The sequence below is a fragment of the Cucurbita moschata genome, unplaced genomic scaffold (genome assembly GCF_002738365.1).
Source record: "Cucurbita moschata cultivar Rifu unplaced genomic scaffold, Cmos_1.0 Cmo_Scf00016, whole genome shotgun sequence".
In the NCBI taxonomy this organism is placed as follows: domain Eukaryota; kingdom Viridiplantae; phylum Streptophyta; class Magnoliopsida; order Cucurbitales; family Cucurbitaceae; genus Cucurbita; species Cucurbita moschata.
Genome location: NW_019268532.1, coordinates 3520620 through 3539205, shown reverse-complemented (window position 1 = coordinate 3539205; position 18586 = coordinate 3520620). Strand labels below are relative to the sequence as shown.

Sequence of the window (18586 nt, the reverse complement as noted above, 5' to 3'; positions counted from 1 at the left end):
AATAAGCAATAGAGATATAAGGTGAAAAGGTGCACTTTTGAATCTAAAAACACTTTATTAGTTCCTTGGAAATAAATTATTCTAGAATTTACAAATTAAAAAATGACATTCTACTTTCTGCCTAGAAGTTTTCGCTATAAATTATCCTCTTTCTTTATCTACACACCACACCCCTCATTCATGAACTGATGGATTGCCAAAGAAAAAGCAAAACACTGTCCAACTCTTCAACTACAAACAAACACAAAAGGCGATCTTTATTTTTCTTTTTCTTCTGACTCTTTTCATTGTCTGTCCTTCAGACTTCCAAGGAGATTCTTGTTTTTATTGGTTTCAACTTCAAGCCCATACTTTCTGGAGACAGAAGCTCTGGAGCAATGAAAGAAGGGCTCAAGGGGCTCCTTGGGCTAACACTGACGTGAGATGGCCTATACATGCCATATCCCATGAGAAAATACTCCATAGGTATCAACATTGCGTCGGGCTGCTCCTCCGTCACCATGGACCCACATGACTGAACCTGAAAATAGCTCATTTTAATTCACCTTAGTAAAAAGCTTGCTTTAAATCTCAAAAGAAAGAAGAAAAAAGTGCAACATACTTCGACAAGGGCACTGTTTCTTCTGTCTAGTTTTACAGTCATGTGAAGAGCCTCTGAATGAAACGGAGACCTGTCCCCAACAAATATCAATGAACGGCACTTAAGTTTTCGCAGCCCTTCTGAAATGTCAGGTCTCCTGCATTAAAGGAAAATGAAGTTCAGGCAGGAGGACCTTTGACCCAACAATTGACAAGCAAAAATCCTTTAATGCATAAAAGAATTGGAGTTCAATGCATTACCCATTCATCGCTTCAAGAAACCTCCAGACATTTGAACTTTGCCGCTCATCAAGCGACTGTTGACATAGAACGTGTATAATGTTTGATCAAACAAATGCTCAACTCTTAAAATCCGTCAAGTTTTCCAACTCTTAACAATTGGCAGTTTGTAGTTGCTAAAAAACAAACGAGAAAAACGCTGGAGTACTCACTCTTCTGCATGCTTTAACTAAATCAGACTCTGGTACTTGAGAACAACCACGAGCCTCCTATAACCAGCAAAATACAAATGTCCAATAAAATTCAGTTGAGAAAAAATAACACCAATAAGTGCATGAATTTGTGGAACTATAGTTGGTTCATATTCAGGTTATATGGAGAAAAATGAACTCGAAAGTTTATAGTTAGTGTGTAACCTAAAATATGTGTTTTAAAAGCCTAGATTAGATATCTTAAGCTGTATAGAATTTAACAACCCCAAAGACTGGGTTAAGGAGAAACCAACATCCCAATGTAAAAACTGGTTTTTATGCCCAAGCTATTTTACACCTACCTTACTGAAATACCGCTTAAGCAAAAACTCCTTCACTACCCCACACATGCCATAAAAATAAACCAAATTTGACATCACCTGCACATAGAAAAGTTCATTTACAAAAAAGGTTCCAAGAAACCTGAAGATTGATCGTAATAGTTCGGAAAAAAAACCTTGTTACACAACCATTCTGTCCAGCAGGGTGCTGTGCATATGGGAGAGATCAATATCAAACCATGAACACGATGAATGTGCTTCATCTGCCACCAACAAATCAAATCAGTACAAGAAAAAAAAAATTCCAAGAGGACTTGAAAAACAATACATAAAAAAAAGGTAACCACATGCATGGTGAACAAGGAGAAAGCTTACAGCAAAGAGAGTAAGGATGTATGCTCCAGCAGTAACCCCCATACACATTACAGCACTCAGCCTGGGAGAAGGAAAAGAAGAGCAAGTCATCAGATTTGTGCATATTAATTTCAAATAGATCTAACGTATAAAAAAAATAAAGCCTCCAAGAGTCAGACGAGTGGGATTCTTCTTCACCAATTAACTCTTGGTTATACTAAATTGAAGCTAGCCAAAAGGACAATTGAATTACTCAAAATAGTTAAGAACTTCAGCAATTTGATCTGCCAAGTCATCTGCAGAAAGTACAGGATCATCAGGGCAAATCGCAGCAGCTCCTAACTGCAATAACTCTTGAACAAGGATCCAATATGAGAAGAATTCATGTGGAAGTAAAAATTAACGTACTTGTTGGAAAGTTCAGTGGCATTGAAGCAACACAATTTTTTAAATAATAGGTTATTTTCTACATAGCATAGAAAAAAGAGTAACTCAAAAGAGTACTCATTTATTGAGTGAGTTACTTTTTGATCCATGCAATGTAAAAATTAACCTATTATATATAAAATTTGGTAGAGATATCAGACCATGCCATTTATACAAACCTCATGTCCAGGAGGGCTGATATGATATATGCAAAAGTTGTGAAGCAATAACGAACACGTTTCTGGACAAAACATTAATCCTTGGAAGCAGAACATATCTGATGAATAATGAAATGTAACTTGTTTAAACATTGTTAAACGACCAGGACAAATCAAAGAGACATACTAAAATTTCCCAACAGGACAACAAATTCAAAAGTATTAAGCCATAGGTCATTTCATTTCTTTCAACCCAATAGTAAATTTATGAAGCTTTCGATCTCCGATAGCTATGGTCTCATTTAATAACTCTTTTTTTTCTCCATTTTCAAAGAGTGAGCTGGTCTATTCCAATGAATACACGTAAGTTTATAGTCTAAAATAATTTTGAAAACCTCAGCCGGTTGTTAAGAATTATATAAATATATATAGCCACTATTAGAAGACAAAAAACACATGTGTGTGAAAAAAATAATTCTTAAAAACTAAACCAAAAATACATCGTAGATGTTAGTAGTAGCCAATATGACCAATTCCAAAATTTTCAGCACATAAAATTTAGAATAAAAAAGCATGCAACTGAAGTAATGAAAAACTAACTATTTCAAAACAGCAAGGACAAAGTTCAAAAACCATAATTTTTTGGATATGATATTAAAAGCAATCTTACATGACTTAAAACAAAAACGATCCATCAATTTTCTTTTCTTTTCTTGATGACTGGAAATTCCCTAAAGCTTAGAACTTCTTTGATTCGGGTAAAAATGAGCATACAACTTGCAGTGAGCTAGCTCAATATTCATATTAAAGCCTATAACAATTTACGCGACACATTCGACATACTCACGATTTAGAGCTAAATCAGGATAAGTGATTAGAGCTGGTTTGTCCTGGTCTCCAATCACAGTGACAGAAACAGCACCAGAACAAGTTTTCACAAGATACTCCTGCCAAAAAAAGATCAAAAAATATTAATTTTTAGACGTAATCATCTGAAGTAGAATGAAGAAAAGAATGCAATAGCTATTGGTGAGTATGCATTCAAAATGAAATATTTTGGTAAAGAATGACAGCAAACGCCTTCAAAAATGAGAATTGAAGTACCTAAAAAAGCCGGCAAGTATTAGAACCATATATGAACTACCTTAAAAAGGAGATTACAAAAGCTTAACGCAAACAACATATAGATTAAACGAGAGAAACATATCGGATAGTTGCTTCCCATAAAGAAACTTTGCCTAATTGAATTCAAAATGCATTTCTAAACAAGTAAATAGCAACCTCCATCCAATTCTGGTATGAACACCATAATGAAACTCCCAGCCGCAGGGATTCCAAAGACCATTGAATTTAGAAAACAAAGAAAGCAACACCATGAAATTAAAATCGAATGTAACCATTAACCTGACACGATTGTTACTTCAACGAATTCGTACAAAACATCAAGAATCCATGTTTCAAGATCTTCCTTCCTCATCTCCAACCAAAACAAAATTTTCTCAGCAAGCAAACAAAGAACATGTTCAAATCCATCTAATCAAATCATTACACACACATTCGTAAAAGAGACACGAAATGCAGATACCTTTCCACCAGAAGAAATCGACTCCATATCCACCGACATTGAGTCACTCGAATCCCCCATTTCCCCCTCACACTCTCTCAATCTCTCTCTCTAATCCCTCTTCCCCACTCAATACTCAGAACACTTCTTCTTCTAGCTTTTATACACCACCAAATCTCTTCAACAAATTCTCCCCAGCACTATTTCAACTCGTCGTGTCGAATCGTCCGAGTCTAAACGAGTCACCGACGCCGCGTTCCCCTTCATCGCACATCGACAGAAACCTCACGAGCGCCCTGTAACGAACACGCTCAAACCCAATCCCATAGTTAGTTTAACCATAGTTAGGAGACCGACAGTTCAACCTAAATGACTAAAATACCCACAGTCTCCTTTGACAACGCCTCCTCTATTACCACACGGAGAGGGCGGTTTCCGTCTATTCACGTTGATTTTTCTTTTTTTTCTTTTAAAAATTATTAATAATAAAGAGTGAAATGGTAAGTAGTTAAGCTTTGACTTAGAAGGAAAAAAAAAGGCCGAATATTTTATGGTGGGCCCCAGAATTTGTATATTCGTTTTAATTAAAGTAACGCAATCATTATATAATAAAAGTATAAAATCGTGACAAAATTAGAAAAATAATTATTTAAAGAAAATTCCTTTTATAATATGGTAAATGTATTTTGTTATTTATTGCATTGCCTAAAACCAGGGTGTATTTAATTAAATAATTTTAAATTAAAATATTGTGCAGAAATACAGTTGAGTTTTTTAATAATATAGTTGCCCAATCAAAGTTAGTTATTTAATACCATTGCTTCCTTGCCAAATGGATTTTTATAATTTTATTGAATAATTAATTGTGATCCTTTTTTAATAAATTTTTTCATAATAATAAAAAAAATGCTCGAAATGGAATTTATTGGATTATTTTTTCTTTGATGAATTTTAAATTAGATAGTGTATTTTAATTAATTTTATATTTTAGGTAAGTTGAATTAATAAAAATATCCCTAAAATATTCGAATCTATCATTAATATTTTTGAAAAATTTTAAAAATTTTAAAAATATCTACACAGTTACTATTAACCGTTTATTTAAAAAATATCATTAAACTAAAAAAAATACTATTTCAAACTTTCAGTGATATTTTTATCATTAATTTTGGATGGAAATAGTTAGGAGTTTGTTTCAAAAATATTTTTAAATTTTTAAAAATTTTAATAATTTTTTTAAAATTAAAAAACATGTTTTATTAATACCATATTTTTAAAAAAAAAATACCCATTAACTTTTACTAGTAGTATTAATATTTTTGGCATTTACAGAAAAAAAATAATAAAATAAAATAAATTTATTAACGTCAATATAAAGACATGACATTCCTTAAGATATGGATAAAAAAAATTAAAAGTTTAAGAATATTAATGATATTTTTAAATTTATTATTATTATTATTTAAATACGTGGATGTTGAAGGCTATTTTTAATTTTATTAATTTAGCATATATAATAATAACTTTTTTTTTTCTATTTAATTTTATCCTCATATTATATGTTATTTTTTCTTATCTTCTTCTCTCTTTATGCTTTATTTTGTTTTGTATTTCACCCACGCGAAAATGATGTGATATATAACTTTAAAATAAAACACGTGGAGCAATTTCATTCGCTTTTTTTTACCAGCACTTTCCTTTATTAAGGTTAAAAGTTACATCACTCTCGAGTTACGACATTCGAGTACAAGTCTGGTTCAATGACTCATTTAAAGTTCCCGACATCTGAGTACAAGTCTAGCCCAGTAACGCATTCAAAGTAATTAACTATTTTTAACCCTACATAAAAATAAATATAATAAAACGTCGAAGACAAATTGACAAAAGAATATCATATTCAATCACGAGAAACCCTTTTAACTAATCACAATAAACAGACTAATTTAAACGGATCTTCTTAAAACTTGTTAAAATTTAAAGATATTTTTTATAATTTAACGTTACCGAAGACTTTGTGTCATACTGAGATCTCAAATCCATTCTCTCTAGCTTTGAACGTAACGCCTCACACTACAAATTTGTAGCTAGACTTAGCATACATCACTTTAGTAGGTCCTCTAAAGGGAAATGAGTTGATTGAGCTAGACTTTGACTTGTATTGAGTGACAAGAAGAGACATAATTGGGTCTACCCAACCAATTTGGCAAAGTTTGGGCAATAAGTAAGAGAATTATTTTGAGAATTTATTATATATGGCCCAACAATCTGACATCCCGAACAACTCAATCTAAATCATAAATGTTAGGTTGGGCTAGATTTTGTTCGGTTTAAGCTCGGTTGAACTAGGTTGATATTTTTTTGGTCGGAAAATTCAAAAATAGGGTTACAACCCAATTCAACTCTATCCTATTTTTAAAAAATTTAAGAATATTTAACATTTGTCTACGTTGTGACTATAAAAATGTTGTGATATTTTAAATTACGAGATTTTAGTTATTAATGTAACATGCACGGTAGATAAATACGAATTTTTAAATAATTAAAAAAAATAATCCGACAACTCAAACTAACCCACTTCTTTATTTTTTGATTGTGTCGGGTTAGGTTGGGTTGTAAGTTCTGTCTGAGTTGCTTTGATCACCCAACTAAAATTTCGAGTTTTAAATAAAAAATTATAATTGAAATCCAATAAATAAATAAAAAAACGACCCAATATTAAGTTTTTGGTGGAAAGTTATATCAATTAAAACTCTAAATTAATAATTGATTTTTTAAGTATTAACACAATTTTATTAATTTTATTTTAGTAAGTTAAAAACATTAAAGGTTTTAGTAAATTAGTGAAGGTTGGTTTAATTTTAATTAATTTAAAGTAATGAAAAATAATTATTTAATTATAGAGTTAGGTGTTATTATTTTGGAATTTAATTCGACATGTCGTTCTTCCTTAAACTAGAAACCAAAACCAAAGGGTGAAGACGGAGAAAACTAGGTTAAAAGCAACAGCTGAACTGAACTCAACCGCCAACAGCTCCAACCCAACGGCAAAATTCCTTTCAACGGTCTCCTTTTTCAAACTTTTTACTCATTTTAAGTTTAGGATAATTATCACCAAAAATAAAATTAATTTTCTTACCCATCAATCTCCAAAAGAGACATTTTGGTGTTTTTTTTTTTAAATTAATTTTGGACCAATTATAAATTGACACGTGTCATTAATTAAAATTGACTAATGTTGTCATGTATCTTCACCATGGTCGAGCCAAATTTAAAAGCCGAAGAACTTGAAGAAATTGCGAGGTTAAGGCTCGATGCTTAAATTTAAAGTAGAAGATTCAATCTCGAGATCGTGTAGTTAGTTGAGTTCTTATAGAGAAAATTTTATTTCGAGGAAGAATTAAAAAAGTTTCTGAGATATACGTAAGCGAGGACAAACTATATTAAAATGACTTGTATTGGTTTATGAATATAGTCTTTGCTCCACTGAGGAGTAGATAATGTGACAATGTCGCTAGGAGTGCATGAGAATGGTGAGGCACGCAACGTTTAAGTAATTTTGTTTATTTATTTATATTAAAACATAAAGAATATTTTAAATTTTGACGATTAAGCAATAATTATATTCTTTATTTTATATTTGACTTTTTTTCAAAATTGTCTTTGAAGTAGAAAACTGTTAGAATATTGAATGAAAAATTATCGTGTATGATGCTGTTCTTTTAAGGTTAATCAAAACAAGTGTTCGAGTCATCGCCATGTCATCTCATCCATGCTACCCTTACGTTGTTTTTGGTTCAATATTCTTAAGAGTTCATATTCTCATGGTTACTTTTGTTGGATGAAAGTCCCACGTCGGCTAATTTAGTAATTTAGAGAATGATTAAGGGTTTATAATCAATGAATACTCTCTCCATTGGTACGAGACCTTTTGGGAAGCCCAAAGCAAAGTCACGAGAGCTTATGCTCAAAGTGGACAATATCTTAGCATGTGTTGTGCATGTTATTTGACTAAACAATGAAGTTAAAGCTCGAAGGTAAGAGGTGCCGACTAAGTAAGAAGAAGTACTGATGTGATGATTGTCGAGTCATTGGCTAAGGAGGAGTAATCGGATTGTGCCCACTGCATAACAAACTAGGAACACTGTACTATGCTCGTTGAGGGAGAAGAACGTAGGTTGGGCTTGGTCTCAACTCGTTCTTTTTTTTTATTTATTTTTTATTTTTATTATGTAATCTGGTCGAGTCGAGTTGACTTGGTCATTTGCAAACTGAACTCATATCCAACTGAGATCGAGTCCTAAAAACTTAAACTAACTCAATCCTTATAATTCAGAGTAAATTGATTCGAGTTATCAAGTTTAATATACATCCTATAAAAAATGGTGCATTATTTCTTAAAAGACAATTAAAATTAAACCGACAAATTTTTAATTTTAAAATAGTTGATTACTATGCTCCATATTAATTTTTTTTTTTTTAATTTATAATGGGAAAGATTGAAAATTTAAAAACCATAATTAATATTTAGATGTTTTCGATTTAAATATTTTTTTTGAACATTTTATTTTATTTTCAATTAAATTTATCCTTTAGAATTACTACACCACAAACTATAAAATACAAAATTAATTACTTAAATTAATAAATTTTTATTCACTAATTATGAATCAGACAAAATAAGTTATATCTATAAATATTATAAACATAATCATTATGATTATTCTCGAATTATTCATAATTACAGTCAATATATATTTTTTAATTTAAAAAATAAAATTCTAATTTTTTTTTAAATTTTCAAAATTTTTAAAAAATACATAACATTTTGTGAACGACAATATATTTTTTAAATTTAAAAAATAAAATTCTAATTTTTTTTTTTTAATTTTCAAAATTTTTTAAAAATACAACACATTTTGTGAACCGAGTGACGTGTGGTATAAATTACGTTGGCTAAAGTGCACTAAGAAGAAAACCCATCCTCTTTATCACCTCTCGTTTTCTCTTTCTAGGGTTTTCTCTCTGAAGCTAAACAATGGCTGACGAAGCGCAGTATTCATCTGGTACTGATGTTGCGTCCAATAAGCGCAAGTACGATGACCATCCTCCACCTATGGTTTCCCGCCGGCCGACTGGTTTTTCCGGCCCCATCACTTCCCCCTCCTCCGATACGGCCAATCCTCCGCCTCCCTCCTACAACAACGTCCCGCCCCCTATGGATGAGATCCAGCTTGCTAAGCAGCGTGCTCAGGAAATTGCCTCTCGGTTGATTATCTCCAGTGGTGGCGTCGGGGCCGGCGCTGGACCTGGCGTTGGGGCTGATGCCAAGCGCCCAAGGGTTGAGAATGGCGGCGGGTTTGATTCATACGAAAAGGGTTTTAGTTCTGGCTCAGGTGACTATAATCTTGCTGTCTCTTTCTTGCATCTTTCATGTTTCTGTATGCATGTCGAACATGTATTGCCTTGTTTTTAAATTTTTTTTATTATAGTGAAGTAGTTTGCACTTTTTATTGCATTTTTGTGGCACATCCCTGTGAGCTATATTTTAAATCTCAGTATTCACGGGGACATGGGTGATTAAACGTTTCAGGATGTCAGTATTAGTGGTATAGAGAAAGCTTTCTGTCAGTTCTATGGATGCCTATAAATGTCATATAGTTGATTTATTTTCCACCGTCTTTTACCCATGTTTCGATCAGAATTGTTGCTGAATGCTTTTATTTATCTATTTTTTTAAATGTATTTTAAAAATAAGTATCGTTTGCATGATTGGATGCCTATTTGTGACATTCATCTGCGTGGATGCAGACTTAAAGTCTCACATGTCTAATTCAGCTCCTTCAGCAACACCTGTTTCCTATGGGTTTCAAGGGACAAGCAAGAAAATCGACATTCCAAATGGTAGAGTGGGTGTAATTATTGGTAAAGGTGGTGAGACCATCAAGTACCTTCAGCTCCAGTCTGGGGCAAAAATACAAGTTACTCGTGACATGGATGCAGATCCCAATTCTGCTACCCGGACGGTTGATCTAATGGGTACTCCTGATCAAATTGCTAAGGCCGAGCAGTTGATTAATGATGTTCTTTCCGAGGTTTGTTTTAGTTTTCAAAATGCATGTGTACTCTTGATCAAATTGCTTTGTCAACTACTGTGTGTTGTCTCACCTCTTAAAAACATTGACATGCCGTGTAGCAATGGATTTGTTTGGAAAGGCCTTACCAATTTTTCCACTGCCAACATAATATTATTGGCAATATTTTCTTTATAAATTGCATACAAAATCTGATTGAATTGACGTTGTTGGAAGGGTTAGGCATTTAACTTGGCTTGATAATGTGCTTGTCTAATAAATTTAACATTTGATTCAGGCTGAATCTGGAGGTTCTGGCATAGTATCTCAAAGATTGACTGGTTCATCGGGATCTGAGCAGTTTGTTATGAAAATTCCCAATAATAAGGTTCTTTAAATATTTTTTTGGAATTTACCAAGTTCTGTCATCTACTTTGAGAACATTTAAATCTTTTTTTTAATTTATTTATTGGTGATACTTATGATTGTTATGATTTTAATTTTCTAGGTTGGCTTGGTTATTGGTAAAGGTGGTGAAACAATCAAAAGTATGCAAGCCAGGACTGGAGCTCGTATTCAGGTTTGTTTACATATATGTATATACATTTTTCATGTGTCTTGGAAGTCCTCCCCTTTCCTACCATTTTCTTTAATTTCAATTTTGCAACTTGTTCACTTTTTGTTTACGTAACATTAATTATTGTATTTAATTTGGATAACATGGGATTTTGTATTCTTCATTTTCACAGGTGATACCTTTGCACTTACCCCCTGGGGATACATCTACAGAAAGAACCTTACAGATTGATGGTTCAAGCGAACAGATTGAGTCAGCAAAACAGTTGGTTAATGAAGTTACCAGTGAGGTGCGTTTGCAGATTTTGGTTCCATTAAGATTGTTATGCCCTTTTGTAGTAGGAACTAATGCATAGTTGAAATCTAATTCCATGAATTTTTTGTGTGAATTTTTTATTTTTGAGGTGTTTGTAATGATTTTTCCTGATTGTACTTGGTTATTTTTGTAATTGTTGATGCAAGGTTGCCATACTATTCTAGAACTCCTTTAGCTCTTTCTATGAATTCTTTTAGTATTTAGTGTTATACCTCAACACCAAGGTGAGCATTAAGGACTCAGTGTTGATGGACGTTGAATTGTTTCATTGCTTTTACATGTTTATTCAGCTTCTTACTGTGATATAGCTGGGATTTGGTATTCATTTACTTCATATAGATTACACTGTTTTGTGAAGATTATGAAATGTTCTGTTTTCTGATTGTGTTCCTTATTGTAAATTGAAATGTTTTCTTTTTAAGACACATTCTTGTTACAGTCACGTTTTTTATTTGTTATAATTTTGTACACTAATCATTCTTCAATACAATGCTTCTGTTTTTCTTTCTGGAAGGAAATAGTTGATACTTCTCTCATTGTCTCTATGTTGTCTTGTTGGATAGCTGGAGTCAACAAGAATTTGGTTTCTTCGTCGTTCATTGAAAATACTTCTTTTCCCTTCTAAAGTTTACCCTGCTTAATGAACTGGAGCTTCTATGAAATTTGTCAAACACTGTTATATACTCAGCATTTGGATATGTTGTTCATTTGACTATAATGAATATGTTTCTGTGTTGCAAATCTGAAAAATCATTTTATTGCCGATGCTGTTAGTATGCCCGAGCAGTTTTACTATTTTAATTGTCTTAAACAGTAACTATTGAAGAGCCGTAAGGAGGTTTGTTCCCTCACTATGCTTACTTTCAACTTTGGGGTGAGCTCTGTTTGGATTGTATGTCGACCGTATCAATGCTGGTTTGTAGTTACACTCAAGGAATTAGAAGCATTGGAATATACAAACCTGTTATTACTTTTGGATCTCTTATAGCTTGAGATAGCTTTTAGGTCTTTTATCCATAATCGATCTGGATTTCTTATTATGTCTGCAATTGTTTATTCTACATATCCATTGATGCAGATATGGAGGATCTAAGGTTCCTGGGGTTTGGAAATAGGTGAAGTTATTTTTACAGATGGAACACCTAGTTAGTTTTTGAAGAGTGACTGGTACTTGAAGGGTTCCCATTGGTGATATGTTTGCTCCGTTGGATATTCAGTTTATCTGTCAATATTACTCTTATTAGGTTGTTAAGGTTATATGATCTCTCTCCTATTTAAGATGTCTGCAGCCGGTTCGGTATTATTCTTGGTTTTATATCTTGATTGTGGTATCTGAAAGGTTCCCATTGGTGATATGCTGGCTCCTTTGGATATTCAGTTTATCAGTCAATATTACTCTTATTAGGTTGTTAAGGTTACATGATATCTCTCCTATTTAAGATGTCTGCAACCCATTTGGTATTATTCTTGGTTTTATATCCTGATTGTGGTATCCGTAAGGTTCCCATTGGTGATATGCTGGCTCCTTTGGATATTCAGTTTATCAGTCAATATTACACTTATTAGATTGTTAGGGTTATATGATATCTCTCCTATATTTAAGATCTCTGCAGCCCATTTGGTATTATTCTTGGTTTTATATCGAAGTGTTAATATTGTTTGGATTATGGCCTGTTCAACCGTCACATGTGCTTATTAATTGTGTATCCTGCAACTGATATTGTTATTGGGAACTATTGTAGGGTTAGGGTAATTGGACCATTAGTGCACCAACATGGAATCCTTTATGTTGGTGTTATCTCAACATTGCTCTGGTATGGTTCTGAATCCCATATTCTAATGATATAAAGTGATAAATGTGGAGAGAAATTACAGGTTTGCTTGTTGGGTATTCAAGGTCGTTAGTATAATTTGAAAAGTCAACTTACCATACTAACATTCTTTTTCTAGTGGTTTAATTCAATTAGGAGGGTTTCAATCTTTTAGTCTGTCTAGATTTTCTCTCGTAATTTTCTTATTTGCTCCGTAATTCTAACCACGTGTGTTAGTTTGTTGTATTAACTTGCTCATGATTTCTTGTTGGAACTTGTATGTTTTAGTTTTAACATCACCTGATTGTTCATTGAGTTTTTGCCATTGATGGATATTCTTGAGTAAGTTTTTTAGACTGCAGCCTTGGTTTGCTGGCTATTACTGAAGAATAGTCTCTTATTTTTAATCTTCATTAATCATTTACCTCTGGAAGGGCGTCAAATCAGATTATTAATTATTTTAAATTTTTTGACGTAAATTGTCCTGAACTATCTTGTTATTGAAAATATTTTCTTATTTTAATCTTTATTGGCTATTTTTATTTACTTATCATGAGGTTATGGTTCATTTTCCTTCCAAGGCCGTTGCATATATTATCAATGTGTTTCTTCTCATCATCCATGTTGCTTCTCAGCCCTTTTCGAAAGTATTTTTCTTTTTCAATTATTTTGTGGTAAAAAACTGTGGGCGGTAGACATTTTTTCTCTTCACTATCTTCTACTAGTCTCTGGAGATTTGCTATTCTATAGGGTTGTTAGTTTTAGTTTGATATCCAGCTAGTTGATTCTTCTATAAAAAATTTGATTATTGGGAAGACATTGCTTTTTTTGTGCTTTGCTATGAACTTGTTTGCCTTTTGGGGCAATTAAGTTCATATATTCTGTTCTGTAAAAGCTTTTGTAGTCGTCTGGTTCTCTTTGCACCCATTCACTTCGAATAGGGAGAGGTTGAGCTTCTGCTGGAGTAACTCAATAACTCATCATCCAGTACGGTATGTTGGTGCTTTGTACTCTTCATAATGCAGTATAAGCTCCTTTAATCCCTACAAAATATACTGACTATGGCTTTTCATATCTGGGATTTCGGATTTGACATTTTTCTTCCCATTTCGCATATGAATGTTATGCTTTCCTATTCTTACCATGCATGGTTATTGTTCTCTCACATATAGTAGAGAAAGATTCACCTTGGTTTCTATATTCATGTTTTTCTTTCAGAATCGTGTGAGAAATTCAGGTATGTCGGGAGGGTATAATCAGCAAGGTTATCAAACTCGACCCCCTTCAAGTTGGGGGCCTCCTGGGGCTCCTCCAATGCAGCAACCTGGTTATGGCTATGGACAGCAAGGTGGATACTCTGGCCCTTCATCTCAGTATAACATGCAACAACCTCCTTATCAAGGTTATTCACAACCTGCATCTGGTGGATATGCTTCCAATTGGGACCAGTCTACTGTTCCACCAAATCAACCTGCTACTCAGGGAAGTGGTTATGATTACTACAATCAACAGCCCCCGCAGCAACAGCAGACACCTGGAGCTCCTGGTGCTACAGGAGACAACTCTGGTTACAGTTATGGTCAACCACAGGCATCTACCTATAATCAACAGGGTTATTCTCAAGATGGCTATGGTGGTGGTTATCATGCACCTCAGGCTGGTTACAGCCAGCCACCTACGTATGATCAGCAAGGTTATAGTTCTGCTCCAAACTATGGTAATGTGGCCAATGCAGCCCAAGATGGGATCAATTCATACGAGTCTCAGGGGGATTCATCACAGACAGTCCCTCCTGCACAACCCTCTTCGGTGAGCCAGCAAGGTTATGGTGCAAGTCAACAGCCTAGTCCTAACCCAGGGAGCTACCCTCCACCAAATCAGTCAGGGTACGGAATGACTGCACCTTCTCATACTGGTTATGGAAATCAACCAGCCGCTCAAACCGGGTATGGGGCTAGTTATGGACCTCCTCAAACTCAGAAACAACCTGCAAATCCTCCTGCATATGGTCAGAGCACTCAGTCGCCAAGCACCCCGAGTGGCTATGGGCAACCTGCTGCATTGTCGTCTGGATATTCCAGTTCTCAGGCTCCCACGACTGGGTACACTCAATCAGATTCTGGTTCTCAACGTGTCCCACCATCCAGTTATGGTACTGCAGCTCAGCCAGGGTTTGCGCCACCACCTTATGGTGTTCCTCCAACAAGTCAGCCAGGTTACGGGCAAGCTCCACCACCTTATAGCTCTTCTTATGGTGCTGGTTATCCTCAGCCTCCATATTCTTCCGATGGTAACACAGGTGGAGCTGCTGCTCGTGGGGGCTATGATTCTGCACCATCTGCTCAGTCGGCGCTGCAAAGTGGGGTTGCAAAAGCATCACCAAAGAGTTGATTCATGTATGTGTCACTATAGGTGTCTGTTTTGGAGAACAGTTAACTTCGTTGCTATGATTAGTTTTTTTTAGGCCAGGTAGAATTATGAAACCTCATTAATGTCTGAATTCTTTACTGTATTCGGTTTCGGTTTTGGTATGGTTAAAACGTTTATGGTGCTTTGCTATCCTCCCTTTGGCTTGCGCGTTTCTTTCTCTCTAGCGCGTTATCATTGTGTCAACCATGGTTACAGGCTACTTTAAATACAACTACTTACTTTGTGGAGCTAAAATATGAAATGTGAATCATGAGCAAGAAAACGTAATTCCTCCTTTATTTTCATCGTGTAATGGTATTTGTCTTGAATCCATCAGTGTTTGCCCTAATACAAAATTAGTACAAAACGTAATGACTATGATTGCGATGCTGAAAATTTTTGCCTTTTATCTCAAGTAAATTTAAAACAATCCCCTCCCCAATCCAATCCATGCAGATCTATTCTACCTATGTTTCGTATCGTCAAATGGAATTAGAAATAGAAATTATTCCTAAACGCTAGAAACGCTTTGGGTGAGAGTAACAAGATGAATGCAAGGATCGAACCAAATAACAATCTGATAGGATCAAATCGGAAAGAACCATGATCACTTGTATCTGCGGAGCTTGCGTGGGGAGACAATGCCGTAGCAGATGGAAGGGCTTCGACTACTGCATCAGCCAGATCCATAATGAATGAAGACTTGCAGTTGAGAGCGGGCACACGCCCCCAGTTTTCGATCCCGGATTCAAGTGCCAAGTGCTTATACTCCATATCTATCTCCTCAAGAGTCTCAATGTGCTCACTCACAAAGCTAGGAAAAAACAAGTAAACTTACTATAAATAAAACGCCACACGCTTAAGTTAACAAAGAATAGATAAAAACAATGTACGAAAACGAGAAAGATCGAATTTCACCGAGCATTTTATTTTACTTGTTACATGATTCAGTCCCACCAATATTCACTCTATAGGTCCCTAGAACATGAGTTGCATATGTTTTGTGAACAGAACATACCTCACGGGAACGGCTAGGAGGCTCTTGATACCCTTCTGGCCAAGCTCAACAAGAACTTCATCAGTGTATGGCTTTAGCCATTGTACAGGTCCAACGCGGCTCTGAACATGTAATACATAAACAAAAATGAAAATCCAGAAAACAAGAAAAAGATAAGAAACCAAGCCAGGCTCCAAATTTACTACTAACCTGATAAGCAAGAGTATGCTCATTTCCAACCCCTCTGGCCTTCAACTCTTGCATGATTAGGTAGATGCACTCCTCCATTTCATCTTTGTAAGGATCTCCAGCATTCTCAACATAACTGACGGGAACCCCATGTGCACTAAAGAAAATCATGACCTAAGGATGCAAATGCAAATGACCCGTCATTAAGAACTAATCGACTTGGACAACAACAGCCATTTGCTGCATAAACTAAATCATCTCTCTAAAATCAGTTTCAGCAAAAATCAAATACCTCCTGAGGATTAACAAAATTCTTCAGCTCTGTCTGAATCAAGTCAGCCATTGACTTAATATACCCTTCTCGTTGATACCACGACTTTATAATCGAAACAGGCAATGTCGAGAGATATGCGTCTTCCCTGATAGGCTCATAGTCAATAAGTCAGTAGCTGAAGCTTTTAATAACAAGATCAACAGTGGACTAGATCATCACCTGAAAATCTTCTGGAGAACACGAATACTGGATCCGGTTGTTGAAATAGAGTACTGTGGATACAGTGGCAGCACCACAAGTTTTGTTATCCCATCCCTCTTAATCTACCACAAACAGCAAAAGGTACCATCAATTGTTAACTTAAATGCAGTGATGATTAAGAAAGACAATACACGTGGTCAGTATCGAACTAGAAGGCACAGGGAATAAGAAGAACATGTAAACGAACTTGCTGAATCGCTTCCTCTGTGAAAGGGTACCAATAGCGCATTCCGACATAGACATTAGCAGATATGTTTTTCTCTTCCAAAGCCATTTTAAGCGCCTGTGCCTAGAACAAGGATTCACAAATTATAAATATTTGAATGTTTTTTATAGTAGAGGGAAGTAATAGCGAGGTCAATCAACCTGTTCATCTGTTATTTTACGCAAAGGTGAGCCACCACCTATTGAAGCATACCCTTCTTTGCTTTTCGGAGCACGAAAAGTAGAAATTAACTTCGCCAATGGCTCTTGGAGAAAACGGAACAACCTCGGGAGCCGAATAATATCCTATGTATTATGAAAAGAATTGAAAAACAGATATAAATTGGCATGTTATTAAGGCTAGAAACACAAGATTAAGTAAGATACCGGATCAGCAAATAGGTTGTACAAAAATGGCTGAACATCATCAAGCGTTTCTGGCCCTCCGAGATTCAGGAGCAGAACTCCAACCTTCTCTTCTACTGCCTGAGAGTGAGATTCTAAAGCAAATTCACCATAGGAGACAGTTCCTACTGAGCAAAATGCTTGTCCAAGACGGCCTCTCTTCTCAACAGGGCCAGAAAGTTGTAGCCCCTGACCATTGGAGCTAGAACAAGAAACCACTAATCCTTGAGTTCTAGACTTATCACGAACTTGCAATTTTCCAGAGGATTTACAAGAGAAAGACACAAGAGATTTCGGCACAGAGAATGACCTGAAAAACCAAAAATCATACGTTGAATTCTTAACTTTGATATAATAATACCTAAAAACGTCTTCAAGAATCTACGCCATTGCGCTGCCATCTTCCACACAATAAGCAAAAAAGTTCACTACGATCAACTCTGTTATTATAATCCAGACAACTTCAAGCCGCACAAACATTGCATCACAGCAGTATAAAGTTCACATGGATCAAAATTTTCACAGAATTCTAGATTCCAAAGTAAGAACAAAAGACAACTCAAGAAGCCGATCATCAATCTCAAACACAAGCGAAATCTTTAGGGCAGCAGAAGCGATGGATTAAAGAACTTACGTAGAAACCGTGCGATCCGGATTAAGGGTGTTGGAATCGAGAAGCTTCATATTGGAATGAGCGGCAGAGAAAGCGATCGCGTCCATGAAGTCAAAAATCAGAAATACAGTGATCCAAAATCGAAAGTCCACGAAAACCCCAGAAAAATTTGAGCAGTGTTGAACGAAGAATTGAGTGAGTTAGCTACGATCCTGATTATAAATATTTTTTGAAACGCGAATGATGAATTGGAAGGATGAAGAGTCAAAATTGGGGGACGGGAAGATCCGGGAAAGCGTTGATTCGTAGCGAAGTTGCCAGTTTCATTTTGAATTTGGGTTTGGGGTTGAAGAGTCTACGCATCCACGCATCGCCCACGTCCCTGCTCTGAAACTTCCTCACTATTCTTACTATTATTTGGGCTTAATTGGGCCTAATTGGGCCTAATTGGGCCAAGCTGTTTTTTTTATTTATTTAAATACAAAATAAATAGGTAGAGTAAATCATATTAAATGAAATAAATATATTATAAAATTATATAATTGAAAAAAATATATATAGTTTTAAAAAATAAACATAAATAATTGATTTTTGTTTTTTAAATCAT

At 35.0% G+C, this 18586-nt stretch overlaps 3 protein-coding genes across 6 annotated transcripts; 1 reads left to right on the top strand and 2 right to left on the bottom strand.

The window, feature by feature from the left end:
* Window positions 1-38: 38 nt before the first annotated feature.
* On the bottom strand, window positions 39-4108 carry LOC111454291 (protein NDL2-like). 3 transcript variants are annotated; one of them, XM_023095717.1, is made up of 11 exons: window positions 3875-4108; window positions 3137-3236; window positions 2311-2408; window positions 1959-2047; window positions 1727-1787; window positions 1528-1614; window positions 1373-1450; window positions 1032-1088; window positions 841-896; window positions 602-737; window positions 39-520 (listed from the first exon to the last, which is right to left on the bottom strand). In XM_023095717.1, the coding sequence occupies exons 1-11, from the start codon at window positions 3932-3934 to the stop codon at window positions 299-301; spliced, it is 1044 nt and encodes a 347-aa protein (XP_022951485.1). In that variant the 5' UTR covers window positions 3935-4108; the 3' UTR covers window positions 39-298. The 3 variants fall into 3 exon arrangements, with proteins under 3 accessions (XP_022951485.1, XP_022951487.1, XP_022951486.1); XM_023095719.1 differs by lacking the exon at window positions 3875-4108 and adding an exon at window positions 3694-3865 and having other exon boundaries at window positions 3133-3236; XM_023095718.1 differs by lacking the exon at window positions 3875-4108 and adding an exon at window positions 3694-3864.
* A 4712-nt stretch (window positions 4109-8820) lies between these two features.
* Window positions 8821-15186, top strand: LOC111454679 (far upstream element-binding protein 1-like). Of its 2 annotated transcripts, XM_023096178.1 has the most exons (7): window positions 8821-9246; window positions 9662-9945; window positions 10223-10312; window positions 10433-10504; window positions 10674-10790; window positions 13846-14935; window positions 14966-15186. In XM_023096178.1, exons 1-7 carry the CDS (start codon window positions 8889-8891, stop codon window positions 15016-15018), a joined length of 2064 nt encoding a protein of 687 aa, XP_022951946.1. In that variant the 5' UTR covers window positions 8821-8888; the 3' UTR covers window positions 15019-15186. The 2 variants fall into 2 exon arrangements, with proteins under 2 accessions (XP_022951946.1, XP_022951945.1); XM_023096177.1 differs by having other exon boundaries at window positions 13846-15186.
* Window positions 15187-15307: 121 nt separating this feature from the next.
* LOC111454682 (ferrochelatase-2, chloroplastic-like) lies at window positions 15308-18359 on the bottom strand. The gene is made up of 9 exons (XM_023096180.1): window positions 18001-18359; window positions 17349-17676; window positions 17124-17267; window positions 16945-17046; window positions 16716-16819; window positions 16515-16641; window positions 16244-16396; window positions 16055-16155; window positions 15308-15850 (listed from the first exon to the last, which is right to left on the bottom strand). The coding sequence occupies exons 1-9, from the start codon at window positions 18084-18086 to the stop codon at window positions 15529-15531; spliced, it is 1467 nt and encodes a 488-aa protein (XP_022951948.1). The 5' UTR covers window positions 18087-18359; the 3' UTR covers window positions 15308-15528.
* Window positions 18360-18586: the final 227 nt, after the last annotated feature.

Bases quoted from the DNA above. Each gene is read 5' to 3' on its own strand.
- LOC111454679 (XM_023096177.1), top strand. From the start codon at position 8,889: ATGGCTGACGAAGCGCAGTATTCATCTGGTACTGATGTTGCGTCCAAT. The intron at 9,247-9,661 runs GTGACTATAATC...GCGTGGATGCAG, and splicing joins GGGTTTTAGTTCTGGCTCAG to ACTTAAAGTCTCACATGTCT. The intron at 9,946-10,222 runs GTTTGTTTTAGT...CATTTGATTCAG, and splicing joins TTAATGATGTTCTTTCCGAG to GCTGAATCTGGAGGTTCTGG.
- LOC111454682 (XM_023096180.1), bottom strand. From the start codon at position 18,086: ATGGACGCGATCGCTTTCTCTGCCGCTCATTCCAATATGAAGCTTCTC. The intron at 16,820-16,944 runs GTTCGTTTACAT...TGTTTGTGGTAG, and splicing joins CAGAGGAAGCGATTCAGCAA to ATTAAGAGGGATGGGATAAC. The intron at 16,156-16,243 runs GTTAGTAGTAAA...TTACATGTTCAG, and splicing joins AGCATACTCTTGCTTATCAG to AGCCGCGTTGGACCTGTACA.
- LOC111454291 (XM_023095717.1), bottom strand. From the start codon at position 3,934: ATGGGGGATTCGAGTGACTCAATGTCGGTGGATATGGAGTCGATTTCT. The intron at 2,048-2,310 runs GTTTGTATAAAT...GAGTTATTGCAG, and splicing joins TCAGCCCTCCTGGACATGAG to TTAGGAGCTGCTGCGATTTG. The intron at 1,089-1,372 runs GTAGGTGTAAAA...TGCTGGTTATAG, and splicing joins TTAAGCGGTATTTCAGTAAG to GAGGCTCGTGGTTGTTCTCA.